General features: G+C 35.2%; 1 protein-coding gene and 1 pseudogene across 1 annotated transcript in view; one reads left to right on the top strand and one right to left on the bottom strand.

The window, feature by feature from the left end:
- The window catches only part of TMEM65 (transmembrane protein 65), a 71,734-nt gene extending 59,160 nt beyond the window's left edge, over positions 1–12,574 (top strand). Inside the window, exon 7 of the mRNA XM_024251625.3 lies at positions 4,599–12,574. Coding sequence (XP_024107393.1) covers positions 4,599–4,700 — 102 coding nt within the window. The 3' untranslated portion in view covers positions 4,701–12,574. The remainder of the gene's footprint in view (positions 1–4,598) is intronic.
- A 4,361-nt stretch (positions 12,575–16,935) lies between these two features.
- LOC129047533 (transcription factor SOX-2-like) lies at positions 16,936–21,348 on the bottom strand (annotated as a pseudogene).
- Between the last annotated feature and the right edge of the window lie 2,099 nt (positions 21,349–23,447).

The raw sequence follows: 23,447 nt of genomic DNA, 5'->3' as shown, positions 1-23,447 counted from the left end.
GTGGCTCATGCTTGTAATCCCAGCACTTTGGGAGGCCGAGGCGGGTGGATCACCTGAGGTCGGGAGTTTGAGACCAGTCTGATCAACATGGTGAAACCCTGTCTCTATTGAAAATAGAAAAATTAGCTGGGCGTGGTGAGAGGCGCCTGTAATCCCAGCTTACTCAGGAGGCGGAGGCAGGAGAATTGCTTGAACTTGGGAGGCAGAGGTTGCAGTGAGTCGAGATCAAGCCATTGTACTCCAGCCTGGGCAACAGAGTGAGACTCCATCTCAAAAACAAAAAACATGCAAATTCAGCAGCTTAAAACAACATATATTTGTTATCTCTCATTTTCTGTGGGTCAGATCAGGAATAGCTTAAATGAGTCCTCTGGAAGGCTGCAATCATGTCCAGCTAGGACTTGGTTCCTGTCTAGAAGCTCAACTGGTGATGAATCCACTTCCAGGCTCACCCAGGTCTTTGGCAAAATTAATTTTTTTGTGGCTGTGAGGGATCTAACCTCTGGCTTGCTGTTGCAGTCTCATGTCCTGGAGGCCTCCCTCCATCTAGAGCAAGCTTGTGCAACCTGCTTTTGGTAATCCAAAAGTTTACCACAAATTGGTAAACTTTCTTAAAACATTATGAGATTTTTTCTGTGATTTTTTTTTTTAAGCTTATCAGCTATTGTTAGTGTTAGTGTATTTTCTGTGTGGCCCAAGAAAATTCTTCTTCTTCCAACGTGGCCCAGGGAAGCCAAAAGATTGGACACCCCGATCTACGGGTCACCTGCAGTTCTTTGCCATGTGGCCCTCTCAGTAGACCCTCCCACAACATGGCAGCCTGCATCTTCAGAGCCAGCAAGGGAGAAAGAGAACAAGTCTGCTGGCAGGATGGCAAGATGGAGCCTTATGTAATGTAATATAATCACAGGAGTAACACCCCATCACCTTTCCTATTACTCAGAGCACGTTAGAGCATCCTACCTATGCTCAAGGGGAGGAGATTATGCAAAGACTTAAATACCAGAAGGAAGGTATCATGGAGGCCACCTTAAAATGTGCCTGCTACAAGATTCACAAAATGAAAAATTCTGGAGACAGAACCCAGCAATTTGTGTTTTAATTCTGCTGTACATTAAAATTTGAGAACTGTTGTTCCAGAGAAAATGTGCAGAATTAAAGAACCCTAGAAAATACCTAAGAGCTCATAGTCTTATGGGAGCTTTCAAGGAAGAAGTTTTAAGAAGTAATGAATGATAATCAATTCCTCTTGATATAAAGAAATCAAGTGAAATTTCTGAAAATTTTTTTTTTGTTTTTTGTTTTTGGATTTGGTATGTAGTTGCTCATTGATAATCATTTCTGAGCAATTTCTATGGACTGATGGAAGAAGAAAAATCAAATGACAATGAATTGAAACACTTAACAGGAGGCGAAGAAGAATAAAATATAAAATTAATATTAAGTTAGATGGAATTTATTTTAATGAAGATACTAAATGTTTTGGAAGTAAACAGAATTTTTACCTGCAAAATATTCATACAGAGTACAAAAACATACACATAGGTAATATAGAGTTAAATTCATCACTAATCACTTTAAATCACTTTAAATCTGCAATAATTACTACCCTTTAAAATATGAGTAGTAGAAGGATCACAACTATACCAGGGAAGTGTTTGGTTTTCAATCAAAATGTAGCAAGAGTGTGGAGAAACAAAATGAGGACCTATTTGCTTGTTGTAATTTTTACTTTATAAAGGTTGAAAAGTCTTTTAAGAAAGTAGAATGTTAATTTTGGGCTTTTCCTTTTAGTTTACATGTGTCCATATCTTACAATTTGTAAGTAAAGTGAGACTAGCCCCTGATACCAGCTGGAGTTTTGAGGGAATAAGGATATTCTAACATTCTAGCAATTTGTCTTAAAAATTTTAGCATTAAAGTTGGGATCAGAAGTTTATTTTCCTGGGGCATAATAATTGTTTTCTTTCTGTATTAAAAGCAGGTTCATTTTCTCTTCTCTATGACAAAAGCATCAAATTACTAAACTAGTATTAATATATTGAGTGTGTGTGGGTCTGCGTGTGTGTTGTGATAAACCCCTCACTGGTTTATGGCAACAGTGATTCTGTTCCTTAGTTGTTGACTCTGCTTGTTTTTAGAATCAAATCTTCTACTCTGTAACATAACATTTTGATTCTATACAGCCTGAAGTATTTGAAGTTAGTGATCAGCCATCTACTCATGACAAAAGCTAACTCTGAAATTTACCCGTGATAGAATAAATACAGATACACATGCAGGTTCCAGTTGACATAGGTGTATTTTAAAACCTCACTTGTAATTTGGTTGTTTGAAGTTCCAAAAATATTTTCTTATAAAACAGTATTACAGATGGGACTCAAGTTCTACGATTAGCCCCAGTGTAGTTAACTATGGGGCCTAGAGTATTGTAAGACATAATAATAATGTATAAATAAATGTTTTCACAATGGAAAAATTTGTTTTAGGTCCTGGATGAGGGAGTAAGAAAAGTATATCACTTTCTTTCCTCCTCTCCACCCTATTGACATTATATCTCTTGAGATAATTGGGTCAGAAATCACTGACTGGTATTCCTAAAGTGAGGGGCGAGGAAAGCCTTGGTTGTAAGAGGAATTTAACAGAATGGGTGGGAAGTGAAAGTGGGGCCTATTGGCAATGGTTATTTTCCGTATATGGGAAAGTCAGGAGTCTGAAATAGAATATAATGATTTCTCTATGCATATATTCAAATGAGTAAATATGTTAAAGTCAAAAAACAAGAAGCTAGGATTAACTTTATCAGCATGTGGAATGAAGAAAATTTCTGCTTGTTAAAACTCTGCATGAGTGATACCTTTTAAAGTTTTGGCATAACAAAAATAACAGTTTTGACTATTAATATCAAGCATTGGTCATACTGCTAATACCACTACCACCACCAAAACCCTCAAAATAACAGAGTTGAAAAATTTTTATGCAAGCTATTGTCAAAATATTAATGTCTACTATTAAATTTGTTAGAAAAACTGTAGGATGTGGGCTGGGCATGGTGGCTCACGTCTGTAATTCCATTGGGAGGCCGAGGTGGGTGGATCACGAGGTCAGAAGATCGAGACCATCCTGGCTGCTACAGTGAAACCCCGTCTCTACTAAAAATACAAAAAATTAGCCGGGCGTGGTGGCGGGCACCTGTGGTCTCAGCTACTCAGGAGGCTGAGGCAGGAGAATGGCATGAACCCAGGGGGCGGAGCCTGCAGTGAGCCGAGATCGCGCCACTGCACTCCAGCCTGGACCACAGAGCAAGACTCCGTCTCAAAAAAAAAAAAAAGAACAAAGAAAAAAGAAAAACTGTAGGATGTGATAGCTAAATAGACAATGTATAAGAGAAAACCTTTCATTCAAGACTAAAGATTATGTAGCTATCATAGTATCTGTAATGTTTGATAGAACTTATTTTGTCTTTCCCCGTGTACCTAACTAGAAGTTCCTGGAGGAGAGAGACAGACTGCATAAGATTAGTACATCTCCATGGTACAGCCAGTACAGAGTTTGACACATAGTAGCTTCTCATCAAATATTTGTATGAAGAAATGAAACTTAATTGAAAAGTATATAAACTTGATAGTCATCATAGGAATGCAAATTTTGAAAACCATTTACAAAAATAACAATTTTAAATTTTTATAATGATCTGGGTGTGGTGGCTCCCAGCCTGTAATCTCATTTGGGAGGCCAAGGTGGGAGGATTTCTTGAAGCCAGGAGTTCAAGATCAGCCTGGGCAACATAGGGAGACCCTGGCTCTACAAAAAAAAAAAAATAATAAAAGTAACAAAATTATCTAGGCATAGTGGCATGTGTCTGTAGTTCTAGTTACTGGGGAGGCTGAGTCAGGAGGCTCGCTTGAGCCAAAGAGTTCGGGAAGAGACCAGGAAGATGGCTTGAGCCAAGGCTGCAGTGGGCTGTGATCATGCCACTGCATTCCAGCCTAGGTGACAAAGGGAGACCCTGTCTCTAAAACAAATAAATAAAAATGAAATAAAATTTTTATAATGTAGGTGAGGTTGCAGGATAATTGGCATGTATGTCTACATTTATGTTTACTGAAATTGGTATGTAAGTATGTGCAGCTTTGTCAAGGATGAATGCTTCATGAAGATGCACAAATATTAATACTGTTTGATTTTTAAACAAATCATTGGGGGAGAACTATATATGGAAATGCTTATTGTTATTTCACTTATAATGCTGAAGAAGTAGCAGTGGCTATTGTGGTAAAGAGAGATTTAAGTAGAATCTAGACCCGTCAATTCAGTTGAACTTAGAAGTCTTTAAGTTTATGTAGCAGTTTGGAAAAGAGTTTGTGAGAAAATGTGTGGCTATGCAGGGGTACGGATTGAGGAAGAAAACAAAGCTATGTTTACATAATGATTATATCTACATATAATTAGGTATACACAGGGATAAATATTGAAGAGGAATATATATGAAGGGTAGCAAATCCAAATATATTGAGAAGAGCTGGTGAGATTTTTTTCCTGCCTTCTTGTTATCAGAGATAAAGTAACTTTAAAAATGTTCTCTTTTGTTTCCTTAGGGCAAAGCTGTTGGGGTGACTATTGGCTGCATTCTAGGAATGTTTCCTTTAATTTTCTTTGGAGGAGGTGAAGAAGATGAAAAACTGGAAACGAAAAGTTAATCCTCTTAGAAGACCTATAAAAAGATGTAAACTAATGTACCTCAGTAATTAAATATGCTGTCACAACATTTAGGAATTAAACAGTAACAGTATAGATATGGGATCAAATAATTTAGCATGTATTATGGAAAACACTAACTTATTGTGGCTTGATCTTGTTAGGACATCTTTTTAAAAAAGCTGTTTAGTATCACTTTGTGTAAATTGTTGAAATGCTTTTTCATCAATAGCAGTCAACATTTTATCCTTTCTTTTTATATTCATAATGTTATTTAAGTGTCATTGATGTACTGTATTGACTTGGGGTTTGCTTATTTGTTACTTAACGTGTGTACATGCATGAAAGCATTTTTCGTTGTTCCCTGATAGTTACATTTCAACCTTGCGATTTTTCCAAATTACTTAAGATGTTTAATGTCAGTTAAAGATTTTTTTACCCTGTTTTTGGGAACATCAATTTTGTACTGTTATGCAGTAAACATTTATAATCATATAATTTCAGTCATTTTCTTAACTCTCACATCTATTGAAAATGGATATAGATACAGATTTTAAGTATTTTAAGTATATATTATTTTAATTTTCTGACTTTACTATTTTAAGGGCCAGAGGGTTAATCAGAAAGAGCAATTATGTGGTCTCCCTGCTACATGAAGCCATGTATACTAACAAGCGTACAATTTTTAGTTGATTTTTTTTAACCTTTTAGTTTCCCAGTTTTGAATAATTACATGGTGGATTCTGACTTTTGAGGGGAAGCAAATGATTATTTTAGAGTCTTTGAAATGGGGATTGTGGAATTAGATTGAACTAAGGGATTTAACATGATGCTTGGAAATTAAGAGACTAAAGCTTTTTTTAAAAAAAGGTAGAAAATAGGAACTGTCAAGAAGGTTTATGGTATAAATGATGAAGTTGAACTGATGTTTGAAAGGTTAATGAGATACAATTTATATTATTTGGTAAGGTTTTTTTTTTTTTCCCTCCAAAGATGTCTTCTTCTCATCTGAATGGAATAAGTCTGAATACCCCATATTCATACTCCTAATCTCATTATATCTTATTTAGTGAATTTTATTTATGAATAATTTCTTTTGAAGTGAAAACTAGATATTTAATATTTTGCTTTTTTGCTACATAGTCTACTCAAAAATTACATGAGAAATCCTTTTTCCCTTTGTTTTTCTTTTTTCTTCTTTTGTGGTATTTAAAGCATATTTTAGGTTGAAGTTACTTATTTCTAGTCTTGTACATCTGACTTAAGTATAACCACGTAAGAATTATAAATTTTAGTTTTCTGAACCCTTAAATTTTTTAGCATGTGGTCTGTTACACATGCTAAAAAATTACTCTTACTTGTAACAGCGTAATTAAATACATCATGGAGGAGAGAAACTTAAAATTAAAATAATATTTTGGCTGTTGAAATTATTTGTGTTGCTAAATAGATGCAGAGGATTTACAGCAATTTATTTTAAGGTTTTATTTATACATAATTACTTTGAACTCTTCAGAGTAGATATTTTTTCACAAGGCAATTTGTCATAAATTCTCTCATGCACTTCACAATGAATAGGTGCCATCCTTTAATCATAGACTTTGAGGGGAGAAAGCATAAAAATATAGCATATAATCTAAAAATAAATATATAACATGCACAAATAATGTGACATTCTTACTGAATCAAATCATGATTCCAGAACTTGAGATCTTAAATAGAATTTCGGTTTGTATCTTCCATATAATAACCACACACAGATAACCACACAAAAAATCCTTTGTAAAATTTCTGATTGATAGGATTAGAATGCTTAAATTTTTTCGGGGGCAAGGGTGGGGTAAAGTGTAAGTGCTTTCTTTTGTCCCTAACTTGTGTATTGATGGCAGTCCATTCTGTTTTCTAAAAATGTATTTTATTGTGGTGCTTAACTTCTTATTAATTAAATCCCGTATCAGAAACCTTGCCTGTGACTTTAGAAAGGGCTTTTGATTATTGTTTTTTCTTCTTGCTCTTGAAAGTAATCCAGTCCCAGGGAATTACTGGTTTAACTGAACATCTCCAGAATTATTTAAGGTGTCAAAATATATAACCTTCACATTTGAAAGATAATTTTAATTTATGGGCATAATAAAAATTTGAATCATTCAGGTAATTTTCAAAAAATGGAGACCATTTGTCTTTAACTGGAGGTATATGTTTAAGATCATAGTCTACACTAGTATGGTGCTTTGCACAAAGTGATTTCTGAAGAATGGTTCTTTTTAAGATAATGACTTCATATGATCATTGTTTCATGTTACTTGCCACAAATAACTTTAATTCAGGTTGAAACAGGAACCGTTTATTTCTCATATTAGCTACTTCTCTATTAGGAGCACAAGAACCATGGTTAAATGCAACATGAGCTACTTTAGTACTGTTTGTTTGAAATTTGTGTTGTCCATGTATTATGATTTATTAACTTGTTGATGCATGTAAATTGGGTGCATTTTGTTGCCATGTATGTTAAATGGTGACCAATGTTTTTACAAAGGAATTGAACAAAAAAAGTATCTTTTAAGAAATTTGGAATGTGGTTTTGATTTTGAAATTTGATTTCTTACTAATCTCAGAGGGCCTTGGTATATTCTGTTACTAAAGCAAACAGGATTAATGAATATGGATTTGTTACAAGGTGGCAGCAATGTCACTGAGATACTGAACGGAACAATTTACCACCTCCCTGGAATCTGTACCTGAGATACAACATCAGTGTATGAGTGAAGAGTGAGCCCATAGAAAAGCTTTAGATAGACTCACCTAAGTCACACTGATGGGTATTTACAGCAGAGATATCCAAGCTGTTTATGTAATAGTCTCATTTACTTTATTCTTTTTCTCTAGATCATAAATTTTGAAGGTAAGGGAAGTTTATCTTTTATACCAAAAGTTTGTATGAGCCATTTTGAAGTAAATCTTTCTAATTTTAGAATTATATTTTCTCGCCATCTTAAGACAGTATATCAAATATAATATAACCTTTTTCTTAGTGGCTAAGCATTATCTTTATGTATATTATTATTGTGTGGTAATGCAGTACCTTGAGAATCTAGATTTTATAGTTTTCATTTCTTTTTCTGATCTTGCTTCTGGCACCTTTTATCTCTCTAATCTGCTTTTTTTCTCAGTTGTCTGGACTTAGAAACTAGTTAGCCTATCTTACCATAAATTATTTGGGAAATACTAAAAAATTGGCTTTGGATCCTGACTGAGATGATGATGATGATAGTAGTAGTAATAATAATAGTCCCCTTTTATTAAACACTTCTTTGTTCCTTTATGTGCTAGTAATTTACACACATTATTGCATTTAATCACCTTAATGACAACATTAAGTTGGGGCTATTATCATTATCATCTCTATTTTCTCATAGCTAAATTGAGGCATGAAGAGGTTAGTTTGCCACTACGAATAAGTGGACTGGAATCCTATTTTGTCCAAGTATGAAGCCTGTCTTCTTAACTGCTAGGCAGTAGGGACATCAGTTGCATGGGCTTTGCAATGTCTGCTCTCTGCCGAGGTTCCTTTTTTACCCCCGGATTCATGGAGTCATTTTCTTATCTATAATTTAAGAATATTGTGCTTACAATCCAAGATTCATTTAAGAAATCTTGTGTTTTTTATTACATACTATGTGCTAGGATGTTCAAGGCACTGAGTGAACAACCAGAACATCTGTACCCTCATGAAGCTTATTCTTTTGGGGTGAGTAGTAATAGGGGAAGAGAACACAGAAAAGCAAATGTACTTTTTTTTTTTTTTTTTTTTTTTGAGATGGAGTCTTGATGTCGCCCAGGCTGGAGTGCAGTGGCGTGATCTTGGCTTATTGCAACCTCTGCTTCCTGGGTTCAAGTGATTCTCCTGCCTCAGCCTCCTGAGTAGCTGGGATTACAGGCACGTGCCACTGAGCCTAATTTTTTTGTATTTTTAGTAGAAACGGGGTTTCACCATGTTGGCCAGGCTGGCCTCAGACTCCTGACCTCCTGAGTAGCTGGGATTACAGGCACGTGCCACCGAGCCTAATTTTTATTTTATTTTATTTTATTTTATTTTATTATTATTATACTTTAAGTTTTAGGGTACATGTGCACAATGTGCAGGTTAGTTACATATATATACATGTGCCATGCTGGTTGTATTTTTAGTAGAAACGGGATTTCATCATGTTGGCCAGGCTGGCCTCAGACTCCTGACCTCAGGTGATCCGCCTGTCTCAGTCTCCCAAAGTGCTGGGATTACAGGCGTGAGCCCCTGCATCCACCTGCAAATATAGACTTAAATATTGTTTATGTCAGATGGTGGTAAGTTCTATAGAGATAAATTAAACAAGATAAAGAGGATAGAAAGTACCAGTGGTCATAAGTGAAGATGGTCAGTGAAGACCTGAAAGAAGCGAAGGCACAAACAGTACAGATATTCTGTGAAGAGAAAGTATCATGCTAGGTGCTAGAAAGTTGGTGTTAAGAAAATCTCAGATACATGAAATATGTTCCACTTTGGAATTCATTGTAAAGTGTTTTCTTTTTGTTTCATATTACTAATATCTGGATTAAACCTAAAGAGTAACAGTTAAATATTAAGATTAATACTTACTCCTTGCATGTTTACTGACAGCAGTAGGTGAAAATGGCACAGAAGCGTGGGGAAGCAACCCTAGAATTCAAAAAAGTCTGTAGATACTCCCATCAGCAAATCATTTACAGTTGACTCTTGAACAATGCAGGGATTAGGGACACCAACCCCCTGTGCTGTTGAAAATCTGAATACAACTGTTTACTCTCTCCAAACTTTACTTATAGCCTACTATTGGCTGGAAGCCTTTCTGATAACATAAACAGTAGATTAACACATATTTTGTATATGTATCATATATTGTATTAAAATAAAGGTAGAAGAAAAATGTTATTAAAATCATCAGGAAGAGAAAATACATTTACTATTCATTAAGTGGAAGTGGATCATGATGAAAGTCTTCATCCTCCTTGTCTTCACGTTGAGTAGGCTGAGGTGGAGGAGGAAGAGGAAGGATTGATCTTGCTCTTAGTGGTAGTAGAGGTGCAAGGGGAAGCAGGAAAGGCAGGCACACTACATGTAATTATGAAAATGCATTGTAACTTCTGTCTGATGTTTTGCTTTTTTTCATTTCTCAAAATATTTCTATATATGGTATTAATCCTTCTTCCACCATTTGCTTTAGTTTCAGTGCCTCTGTGATAGAAGGGTTCATGTTGTAAAATCAGTCTTGAATAATCAGAACACTTCTACCAGATTGTCTAATGTTGATTTGTTTTCTGGCGAATGTCTTCCTCCTCATTCTGTGGCACTGATTCAGAGGCACTCATCTCCAGAAGCTAAGCTTTTGATTCACTCCAGGATTCAGATCTTGAAACTTTTTACCTTCCATCATTTATTTATTTATTTATTTATTTATTTATTTAATTTGACATATCTACAACCTCTTTCACGATTTTCTTGACTGGCTCTGTTGTAAATTCTGTGAAGCCACACACAACATCTGGTTGTTTCCCTCAGCAGGAATTTATTGTTTTGGGCTTGACGGCTTTCATGGCTTCTGTAGCATCAATGGCATCATCAGTGGTGGAATCCTTCCAGACTTTGATGATGTTCTCTTTGTTAGAGTTCTCTTGCATGGCACTGATGGTTCTTTGCATAGAGTACTGTGTGTAATGAGCCTATAGGTCCTTTTGACTCCCTGATCTAGAAACTAAATTAGAGACATTGTGTTTGGGGGCAAATAGATCACTTCGATGCCTTTAGTATTGAACTCATGGAGTTCTGGGTGGGTGGCCAGGGGCATTGTCCAGTATCAAAACAACTTTAAAAGGCAGTCCTTTACTAGCAAGGTACTTCCTGACTTCAAAGACAAAACAGCAATGGAGCCAATCCAGAAAAAGGGTTCATGTTGTCCAGGCCTTCTTGTTATACTGCCAGAAGGCTGGCAGCTGGTGTTTATCTTTTCCCTTCAAGACTTGGGAGTTAACAGCTTTATAGATAAGTGCAGTCTTGATCGTAAACCCAACAGCATTTGCAAAAACCTATAGCATTAGCCTGTCCCTTTCTGCCTTAAATCCTGGTGCTCACTTCTCTTCTTTACTAATAAATGTTCTTTGTGGCATATTATTATTATTTTTCCATAATAGGGCACTTCTGTCTGCCTTAAGAACCTGTTTTGGTAGATATCCTTTCTCCTCAATGATTTTCTTAATGGCATCTGGGAACTCATTTGCTGCCTCTTGGTTATCAGGAGCGGCCTCTTCTGTTATCTTAACATTTTTAAAGCCAAACTTCTTTCTAATATTATCAAGCCATCCTTTGCTAGCATTAAATTCTCTAGATTTAGATCCTTCACCTGCCTTTTGCTTTAAATTGTCATATAATGACCGCCTTTTCTCCAATCATATTAGAGCCTGTAGGTATGTCTTTCTTGTAGCAATACTGCACCCACATAAAAGCTGCATTTTTAATACGAGATAAAAAGGTATATCACAAAAAGTGTAAGGTTTGCTGGTATAGATGCAGTAATGGCTTCATAAATTTTCTTAATTTTTTTTAACAGTGGTCTTTATGTTGGATTCATTTATCTTGAAGGATGGGCAACTACAGCTGCAGACCAGTACACATCAAGCAATTTAACTTTTTCTTGTAATGTCATGACTTTGCTCCTTGGGAGCACTTCCAGCATCACTAGTGGGACTTCGTATGGGTTCCCTGGTATTATTGCAAGGTTTATGGTTGTACTAAACATGATGAAAAATAACTGAGAACACGAGAGGTCACTTTTTACTATGATACAAGATTTACTGGAGAGATGAACTGCCCATGTGGAGATGATAAACATCATGTGGCATTTTAAGTGAATATAGCACTTGAGCTCACAGCAATAGCAACAGGAGGTAGCTCTGAAATTATGGTAGTAGTGCAGTATGTACTATAGTTAATCTTATCCAGTTGTAATTTAGTACTGCATCTTTATGTTTGTCTCAACTGCAAATGGCTCCAATGTATAGTCTGTGTATGCATAAGTTTTGATAAATTTTAACTTTTTTTTTTTTTTTTCGAGATGGAGTCTCGCTCTGTCACCCAGGCTGGAGTGCAGTGGCACCATCCCGGCTCACTGCAACCTCTGTCTTCTGGGTTCAAGTGATTCTACTGCCTCAGCCTCCCAAGTAGTTGGGATTACAGGCATGCATCCCCATGCCCAGCTAATTTTTGTATTTTTAGGAGAAGCAGGGTTTCACCATGTTGGCTAGGCTGCTCTCAAACTCCTGACCTCAGGTGATCACCTGCCTCGGCCTCCCCAAGTGTTGGGATTACAGGCGTGAGCCACTGCGCCCGGCCAATTTCAACTTTTTATAATAGATTTGTATATATTTATGGTAGTAAATGATAAAATAGACTAGTGTCTACATATATGAATTGATGACACACCTTTTTCTTAGTTTTTCAATATTTCTAAGCTACATGGTGCATCTGCAAGTTTTTTAAATTGTTGCAAATTTCCAAAAAATTTTTCAATATATTTGTCAAACAAATGCATATAAGCGGACCTATGCAGTTCAAACCCGTGTTTGAGAATCAACTCTATGACTTCCAGTGTCATTCTGCACCATTTCTGCAGTTTATCACACTTTGCTTCAGGCAGATTTGGTAAATCTTCAATGATAGTTCTCTAGGCCATTGTTTTGTAACATGATGAAATGCTTAATGGGAAATACAATATGTATATACATTCTCTGTCTACCAACTACCAAAGAAACAAATACTCCTCAGTTTGACTTGACTTAGTAAATAAACTTGTGTTGGGTTAATGGAGCTAATGGTTATTTTACTTTCTGCTGAATCTGTTCTCTAACCTTTTGCCCTGAGGATTAATATTAAGTATATTGATGTACAGTTTTTAGAATGTGTCTGCCCCCTCTCTTCTTAACATGACATTGCTTACCTAACGCTGGGCTTAATATAACTTTTACTATTCTCATATTTTATAAACAGAACAGTTTTGTGGTTATACTTCAAATTCTTTCGATATCATAAATCAATTATTTTAAACGTTTTGGCCTTAAGATCTTAACATTTAAGAACTTAACACTCAATAACTTAATGCTTTAGAAAAATGTTGATGTCCCCAAAGGGCGTTTTGTTTTTCTTGCTTTTAAAAAAGTTTGTATAAACTTAAGGGGTACAAGTGCAGTTTGTTACATGAGTATATTGCATAGTGGTGAAGCCTGGGCTTTTAATGTAACCATTACCTGATTAGTCTACATTGTACTCATTAAGTAATTTCTCATCCCTTATATGCCTGCCTCCCACCATCCCACCCTTCCAAGTCTCCAGTGTCCATCATTCCACACTCTATGTCCATCTACACACCTTATTTAGCTCCCACTTACAAGCGAGGACATATGGTATTTGACTTTCTGTTTCTGAGATGTTTCACTTAAGATAATGACCTCCAGCTCCATTCACATTGCTGCAAAAGGTATGATTTTATTATCTTTTATGGCTGAATACTGTCATATATATATATAAATATGTATTATATATATATAAATGATGACACACACACACACACACACACACACACACACACACACACTACATTTTCTTTATCCAGCTTCAGTTGATGGTCACTTATGTCAATTCCCTGTCTTTGCCATTGTGAATAGTGCTCCAATAGACATAAAAGTTTAGGTCTCTTTTTGATATAATGATTTCTTTTCCTTTGGGTATATACCCATTGGTGGGATTGCTGGATCAGATGGTAGTTCTGTTTTTTTTCCCAAGTAACTTTTGTTTGTGAAGGTTTATATTGACTATATCAGAAATGAAAACTGACAAATTTTAAAAATATATTTACTAATCTATTTAAAAATAAACCAATTTCATGCTGACAACATATTTTATGATAATTATTTTTCAAAAATAATTTAGTGAGAAGAGCAGCATTGTTAATACACATTTTGCAGATCTTTTCAATGTCTGGCTTAATAGAAGACAGCTGGATTATCAGACCTGTTTCTCCATTCAGTCTGTTTGATATGTTGTTTTGTTTGAGGTAAATGAAGAAATTCATCCTCATGCAGGTATTAAGTTGTAAAAGGGAGGAATATTTTAATAGCCTAGGCTGTAGATTTATTCTTGGACACTGTACCAATACTGAACAAGGGGTAGTATCTAAAAGGTTATTTGCAACGTAGAATCTGAAGCCATATAAATGAGATTTTGCATTGCATTTCATTAGACTCCAGTGGTCTACCTTGCAGTTTGAATGAAACTTTTTCCCATGAATAATTTTGTGAAATCATGCATTTGGCACATGGAAACTATTGATTCACTGAGTTATGCAGATCTTCCAAATGTTAATATTTTGCCATATAAAATGTTTAAAAATCATGTTTAATATGACCAGCAATCTCATTTGAAAAAGCCTCTTAAATACTGAGAGGCCATCAGGTTCAGATGGCAGATACACATTTTCCAAAATAATTTTCACTTGAAAGCTTAAAATTTATCATTAGCAACAAATACTGTTAGTTTTTCTTGAAGTGACTGTTCACTTTGTTCATGTTTGAGGAAATGTCTGTCAAATACCCATATCTGAATTGCCTCGAGACTCACAACTTAACCTCCCAAGTGCTTTTCCTCAAGACAACCATCATATTTTGGTATCCTCAGAAGTACTTCACATACAGTTCTCAATTTTTCATACAGAAAATTTAAAAGACTTAAGAGTAAAGATTTAAAATAAGTAAGTTTTACTGCTTTATTAAGGACGTTGAAGGAAACCACTCCTCCCCCAACCCCGACTTCCATGTGCATGGCAATGAAGAATACAGTGACTACTAGTGCTTCATTTCAAAGATGCTGCTGCTTTTACCCACCATTGTTGCGCCATTGGTGAATGTGTCACCATAGTTAAAAAGACATATAATGTCATAGTATATTTTGAAAATGTTTTGATTTCACAAACTCCCTAAAAAATTCAGAAGTCTGCAGACCATACCAACACACTTTGAGAACTGCTGTCCTGAACTTTCCTAATTTTATGAGGCTTAGTTGCAAGTAACAAAACCCCAAAATAACAGTCACTGAAATAAGATAGAAATGAATCTCCTATGGAAAATTACTGTGGCATGTTGTTCAGGGCTGGTATAAGGGTTATTATCTGGAAAGTGGTGGTCAGAGGTCCAGCTTTTTGTCCTTCTGCTTCATCATGTACAGCTTTCATTCTCAACATTACTTCATGATCTAAAATGGCTGCTTCAGTCCCAGCCATCTTATCTACATTCTGCCCAGCGGGGAAGAAACTAAAAAGAGAGATAAAAAGGCCTTGCGCCAACGTTTTTCCTATTTCAAAAATTTATCTCAAACTCTGTATAATGGAGTAAAGACATAAGTTGAAAATGTACCTGTTATAAGGATGATATTAGTTCAAATATATACATGAATTCTCAGCAGACTGATTCAAATACTACAGAGCCCAATCTTTTAAAATACAACTATGGAAAACAAAGGGGGAAAACCTTAAAATACCACAATAAATTTACAGAAATATTACAAACCATAGGAATATATTTCGAACACAGTAACTTCATTTTTTTAAATCTGAACAAAATGGAAAGTTGGGATTGAACAAAAGCTATTATAAATTACCAACGATGTAAGTTTTGCACTTTTGCCCTTTTAAACAAGACCACAGAGATGGTTTGCCAGTACTTATTTTAGTTTTTTCCTTTCGTACAATTTTTTTGTCCAAATTTGAATAATTTTCTTCTTTCCACGTTTGCAATTGTGCTAAATTTTAGCTGCAGCATCAAAATGCAGCAAGAAGCTTCTCCTTGAAAAATACTGGCAAATTCTCAGCTTGTAAACAGTAGACATTTTGATTGCCATGTTTATCTCGATAAATACTGTACAAAAGTTGCTTGCAAATATTGAAACATTTTTTCATCGCCTGGAGACTAGCTCTAAATATTATTGGTAAAGACTTGCAAACTTCCTGCAAAGCTCCTACCGTACCACTAAAACTTTTAAAAAGTTTTTTGTAGCTTTCTTTCCTCCAAATCTGCACAAGATCCATTCCTCCGCCCTCCCCACCCCCGTTTTTCTCTGTACAAAAATAGTCCCCCAAAAGGAAGTTCAGGATCTCTCTCATAGAAGTTTTCTTGTCGGCATCGCGGTTTTTGCGTGAGTGTGAATGGGATTGGTGTTCTCTTTGACAGCTGTCATTTGCTGTGGGTGATGGGAGATATATATATATATATATATATAAATAAATAATATATATATAAATAAATAATATATATTTATATATAAAATAAATAATATATATTTATATATATAAATAAATAATATATATTTATATATATAAATAAATAATATATATTTATATATATAAATAAATAATATATATTTATATATATAAATAAATAATATATATTTATAAATAAATAATATATATTTATATATATAAATAAATAATATATATTTATATATATAAATATATATTTATATATAAATATATAAAATAATATATATTTTTATATAAAATAATATATATATAAAATATATATTTATATATAAAATAATATATTTATATATAAATATATATAAAATAATATATATAAAATAATATATATATAAATATATATCAATATATATAAAATAATATACATAAATATATATCAATATATATAAAATAATATATATTTATATGTCAAATATATATAAATATATAAATATAAAATATATATTTATATATAAAATATAATATATATTATATTTTATATATAAAATATATATTTTATATTTATATATAAAATATATATATTTTATATTTATATATAAAATATATATATTTTATATTTATATATAAAATATATATATTTTATATTTATATATAAAATATATATATTTTATATTTATATATAAAATATAATATATATTTTATATTTATATATAAATATAATATATATTTTATATTTATATATAAAATATATATATTTTATATTTATATATAAAATATAATATATATTATATTTTATATATAAAAGATAATATATATATTATATATAAATAAATAATATATATTTATATATTAATATATAAATATATATAAAAATTATATATATATAAAAATATATATATATTTCCATTTTGAGCGTATTGGGTTTTTTCCATGCTGTTTCCTACTCTCCTCTTTTGCACCCCTCCCATTTCCTTCGTTTTTCTTCGAAAATTTCTTCCCCCTCCAGTTCGCTGTCCGGCCTTCACATGTGCGAGAGGGGCAGTGTGTCATTAATGGCCGTGCCGGGCACCGGGCTGCTCCTGTAGGGCTGGGACATGTGAAGTTGGCTGGGGCGGCGTGTTCCGGCACCTCGGCGCCGGTAAGGTACGTGCTGATCACGTCCCGGAGGTCCCTGGCCTGGCAGGGCGCCCTGGAGTGGGAGGAAGAAGTAACCACAGCAGGGCTGGAGGAGGGTGCCCTACTGCGAGTAGGACGTGCTGTAGGTGGGCGAGCAGTTCTTGCAGATCTGCGAGCTGGTCACGGAGTTGTGCTGCAGGGCGCTCACATCGTAGCGGTGTATGGGCTACATCTGCGCGGCACCGTTCGCGTGGAGGCCCGGGTGCTGTGCGTAGCCCAGCTGGTCCCGCATCATGCTGTAGCTGCCATTGCTCCAGCCGTTCATGTGCTTGTAACTGTCCATGCGCTGGTTCACGCGCACACCCAGACCGGCGCCCACCCCGACCCCGTTGAGCCAACTTTTAAGTTGCCACATGACACATCTTGTCCATCAGACCTATATCACATAATCACACTGAGCTGAAAGAGAAACTTTAAATGTCTTCATTCTGTATGTCCAATTGTATACCAAAAACTGGAAGAAGGGAAGGACATCTTGGGGGACAACTGACTCTCTATGACAATCCACCACTTTGAATACCGAGTATTCATGCCTCATTTTTTTTTTCCCAGTGTGGAAGATACCCATCCACAAGAGAGTGGGCTCAAAGTGACTGCATTTACTTCGAAATGTGCCATACTCTCTATAAGGTCTTAAATTAGCTCCTTGCTATACTGTATAAATGAAAAGAGTATCTTCCCCTACGTACCCAGAGTGTAGTAACCATTTCAATTCAGAAAGGGAAAGAATGGGCAACACAACTCTCACTAGTTCCTAGCAGTTATCAAATCCACCACCACTATACCCCAGCAGAAAAGCGGGATAAAATACGGGACTCATCTATTTGAAGGCAGTAGAAATCTGCCCAAGCAGGACTCTAACGAGGAGTGAACATTTCTGAGGTGAGCTGACCTGTGGCTGCTTTTAGTTTGGGGGCACTTGTCCATTCTGGTTGCAGACCGGAGGCTGGTAATTTTGATTTTGTATTTTTTTAAAGCTTGCTTCCAGGGGACAGCAACCAAGAGAGCTTTTGGTAGAGATATGGAACAGCCTCAAACATGGGCAATTTCCACTCAGAAAATTTGCAAAGCTGTGGTGCTGTTTAGGAGAGAAAACAAAAGTAGGCAGAAAGCTTCATAAAACAAAGATTAAAAATCAAGACTTGCCAGAAGGAGGGGATCTGGAGAATATCCTAGGTGACCATTAGAAAACTCTGAGGCTAGGGGCACATCAAAAGTAGAATGAGCCTTATGCCAAGATTTGTAACTCTGCCTTGATTTATCATGATTCTTGGTTGGATTAAGTTCTAGCAGAAGACAGTTTGAACCTCAGTGAAGAAAGACATCACCCAAAGCCAGTAACGTTAAAACATCTGGAAATCAGTGGAAAATTACAAGAAATGCCAAAACCACATGGATCACATGACCAAAAACTAAGAGAAAAAAAAAGTGACACGAGAAACCAAGCCACAGACGATTCACATATTGGAGTTCACTGGCAAGAACTCTAAGATAACTGTGACTAATATGTTTGAGACAATTATGGATAAGATAATAGGCAAAGACTTTGATCAGAAAAGTAATCTATAAAAATCAAATGGATATTCTAGAACTGAATACCGTGTCTGGAGTTGAGAACACAGTAGGTGGATGTAATAGTGGATTTGTGTAACAAAAGATTAATGAACTACAAGACAGGTCAGTAGAAAAAAATACATACTGAAGCATGTATTGGAGGCATGTAAACACAATGAAAAGCCTTTAGAAAGATAATTGGAGTCTTGGAATAGAATGGGGCCAAAGTAACGTTTTGACCAAGCTCTGAAAACTAAAGCAAGACAAAGAAAAATAGAATCACACTTCGGCACATCAAAGTAAACCAACTAAAAAGTAAAGACAGAAAACATCTTAAAGACAGCCATCTCCCACAGAAACAATGGAAACCAAAAAGACTAGAATAATACTTTTGAAGTGCTTACAGAAAGTAACTGCTGATCTAGAAATTCATACCCAGCAAAAAGTACCCTGCAAAAATGAAGGTGAAATGGGGCTGGGCGCAGTGGCTCACGCCTATAATCCCAGCACCATGCCCGGCTAATTCTTTTGATTTTTAGTAGAGATGAGGTCTCTCTGTGTTGCCCAGGCTGGTCTTGAATTCCTGAGCGAAAAAGATCCTCCTGCCTCAGCCTCCCAAAGTGCTGACATGACAGCTGTGAGCCACTGCGCCCATTTTGTTTTTGGTTTGTTTGTTTTTTAATTTGGCTCTTTTAGTTGATTTTTGTGGGAGCATTGATCTAGAGTGATTTACTACATCAGTAGTTTCCAACCTCAAGATGATTGTGTCCCCTCCCCAGGGGACCTTTGGCAATATCTGGAGACATTTTTGACTGTCATAGATTGGGGTCAGTGAGGATACTACTGGCATCTAGTGAGTCAAGACTAGGGATGCTGGTTAACGTCTGTAACAGGATGGCCCTCTGTAACAAAGAATTATCTTTCCCCAAATGTCATTAGTACCAATATTGAGACATCCTGCATTATAAAGTTTTGATTTTAGTATTTTTTTAAAAAGCTCTCTGATTTCAGATATTTTTCTGATTTTACATTTAAAAGACCTTAAATGGCACACAAACGGTATAAATTCAAGTTGATGAACATTGAATTCAATGTGAGTTAATTGAAGAGAATAGCTGTTGGATTATTATGTCACCCCTATTTATCTCTCTAGAGATATATGGAGGATAACTTGCTGGACAAAATACAGTTAGAAGCTGAGATTATTGGTCTCAATTTCAGCTGGGAATCTGGGATGAAACATGTATGCTTGGAAGTCATTTATACACAGCTGTTAGTTGAAGCTATTGTAATATATAAGTCTTCTCATTTGTAAAGCACAAGAGAGCAGGGCCAAGGACAGAACTCTTAAGGGCAGGGGAAGGAGGGAAGACCATTGGTGTTTAAGGACTCCATTCCTCCATATGATCAACTCAACAGATGCAAAAAAAAAAAAAATTTGACAAAATGTAACACTATAATCAAACATCCATACATGATAGAAACTTCCAGCAAACTAGAACTACAAACAAATGTTCACATCCTAATAAAGTGCATCTGTGAAAACTTACAGCAAGCATCATACTTAAAGTGAAAGACTGAAATGCTTTCTGTCTAAGATCAGAAACAAGGCAAGGGTGTATGCTCTTACCACTTCTAGCCAGTGTAATAAGGCTAAATAAATAAATGAGTAATATCCAGATTAGAAAGGAAGAGATGTCTTAATTTGCAGATTACACAATTACCTATGTAGAAAATCCTAATTAATCTACCAAAAAGCTACCAGTGCCAATACATGTTTCTCAAGGTGGCAGAATATAAGATCAATTTACCAAAATCAATTGTATTTTTATATAGAAGCAGTGAGCAATCAGAAATTGCAATTTAAAAATAACGTAAAAAATAATAAATATTTAAGGATAACCTGCCAAAAGACATGTGAGACCTGTTCGCTGAAAACTAGTAAACACTGCTGGGATAAATAAAATCTAAATAAATAGAGAGATATATTGTATTTATATATTAGACGATTAAACATTGTTAAGATATAATTTATTCTCAAATTCAACTATATATATTCAATATGATTTCAGTTGAAATCCTAGCAGGCTTTTAAAAGAAATTACCAAATTTATATGAAAATGCAAAGAACCTAGAATAGCCAAAACAATACTGAAAAAAGAGCTAAATGGAGGATTTACACTATCTGATTTGAAGATCTGTTAAAAAGCTACATTAATCACAGTATAAAGAAGGGTAAACAGAGACAAATGGAACAAAATTTGTCCAGAAATAGACCTACAGAATTGATTTTCAACAAAGGTGCCAGGGCAATTCAATGGGAAAATGATAATCTTAACAATAAATGGTGCTGGAGCAAATGGATATCCATATAAACAAATAAATAATGAAAACAAAGAACAACAACAAAAAACAAATGAACTTCAATCCTTATTTCACACCAGTGTTCAAAAAGTACTTCAAGATAAATCATAGTCCTAAATATAAGAGGTAAAATATAAAATTTCTTGAAGAAAACGTAGGAGAAAATCTCAGTGACCTTGGCTTGGCACATGTTTCTTAAACTGGACACAAAAAGCAAGAATTATTAAAGAAAAATAAAATGGACATCATCAAAATAAAAAATGTTTGCCTTTCCAAAGATACTGTTACGAAAATGAAAATATAAACTACAAAATAGGAAAAATAGTTGGAAAACATATATCCAAGAAGGGACTTCTACCTAGAATACATAAAACTCCAATAATAATAACGAATAATTATAATAATAAATGTAATAATATAAAAAGTATACAGAAGATTTGAAAAGTCACTTCAAAAAAGAAGATATATGAATGGCAAATTAGCATATGAAAATATGCTCAACATAAATAGTCATGAAAATATGAATTAAAACCATACCCACTAGAATGGCTAAAACTGAATAGCTAAAATTGAAAAAACTGATACCAAGAATTGACAAAGATTTGGGACAACTGGAACGTATACTGCTGGTAGGGGATGTAAAATGGTACAACCACTTTGGAAAACAGGTTACCAGTTTCATAAAAAGTTAAATATACACTTATGACCGAGCCATTCCACTTCAAGTTATTTATGCAAGGTATATTTCATAATACCTTGAAATGAAATGAATGTATATGTCCACACGAAGACTTGTGCACTAAAGTTCATAGCAACTTTATTTCCCCCTAATAGACTACAAAACCTAAATGTCCATCAACAGGAATATGGATAAACAAATCATGGTCTATCTATACAACATAATACAAGTTAGCAATAGAAATAAACTGTTGATACACACAACTTGGATGAATCTAAAACTAATTCTGCTGACAGAAGCCAGACAAAAAGAAAGAGTGGACATTGTATGGTTCCATGTATATAAAATTCTAGAAAATGCAAACTAGTCTATAGTGACAGAAAACATATCCGGTTGTCTCAGGATGGTGAAAGGGCAAGGAGGGCATAAAGGCAGGGATTATAAAGGGGCCATAAGGGAAGTCTTGGGGGTGAGGAATGCATTTATTATCTTTTTTTTTTTTTGAGACGGAGTCTTGCTCTGTTGCCCAGGCTGGAGTACAGTGGTCTGATCTCGGCTCACTGCAACCTCCACTTCCTGGGTTCTAGCAATTCTCCTGCCTCAGCCTCCCGAGTAGCTGGGACTACAGGCGTGCGCCGCCATGCCTGGCTAATTTTTTGTATTTTAGTAGAGACGAGGTTTCACTGTGTTGCCCAGGCTGATCTCGAACTCCTGAGCTCAGCCAATCCACCTGCCTTGGCCTCCCAAAGTGCTAGGATTACAGGCGTGAGCCTCTGTGTCTGGCCTCCCCGCATTTATTATCTTGATTGTGATAATGGGTTCACAGGTGTTTACATATGCTGGAACTTGCCAAATTTTAGCAGTTTAAATTTTTGCAATTAAACTATATAAAAATACCCCTAAAAAAGAAAAAAAAAGGAAAAACATTAAAAATCATTACTGCTATAACACTTTCTTTACTACCATCACCACACATCCTCTGGGTAGGAAATAATTTCTAACTCTTTTTTATCCCCAAATCACTTTTCACTTTCATTATAGTACTTATCAGATGTCTCAGTTATCCATTATCCCAAAACTTAGTGGCTGAAAACAGTAATTTGCTATTTCTCACATTTTTGTGGGTTGGCTGGGCAGTTTCTCTGCTGGTCTAGCCTGAGCTCACTCAGGTGGCTGCAGCCAGCTGGTGAGTTGGCAGAAGCTGGAGGGTTTAAGATGGCTTTGGCATAAATGGCTTGAAGGCGGCGACTCTTACTACATGGTCTTTCATCATTCTGTAGTCTAACTGAATATATTTTTTCAGTGTCCATAAATAAAGTTTTATTGGAATACAGCCACATCCATTTATTTACTTTTTTAGTGAGATATGACTGTCAGACAAAAAAAGCTATATATATTCAATGTATACATCTTGATGCATTAGAAGATAAGTATATACCTGTGAAACCATCACTATATGCAGTGCCCTAAAATTAACCATCACTTCTTAGGGGACTCATGTATTAGGGTCCTCTATAGGGGCAAAACTTATAGGATATATGTATATATGAAAGGAAGTTTATTAAGGAGAATTGACTCACATGATCACAAGGTGAAGTCCCACGATAGGCCATTTTGCAAGTTGAGGACCAAGGAAGCCAGCAGTGGCTCAGTCTGGGTCCCAA

The sequence above is a fragment of the Pongo abelii genome, chromosome 7, assembly GCF_028885655.2.
Source record: "Pongo abelii isolate AG06213 chromosome 7, NHGRI_mPonAbe1-v2.0_pri, whole genome shotgun sequence".
NCBI lineage: Eukaryota > Metazoa > Chordata > Mammalia > Primates > Hominidae > Pongo > Pongo abelii.
This window is presented reverse-complemented; position numbering and strand designations above follow the sequence as displayed.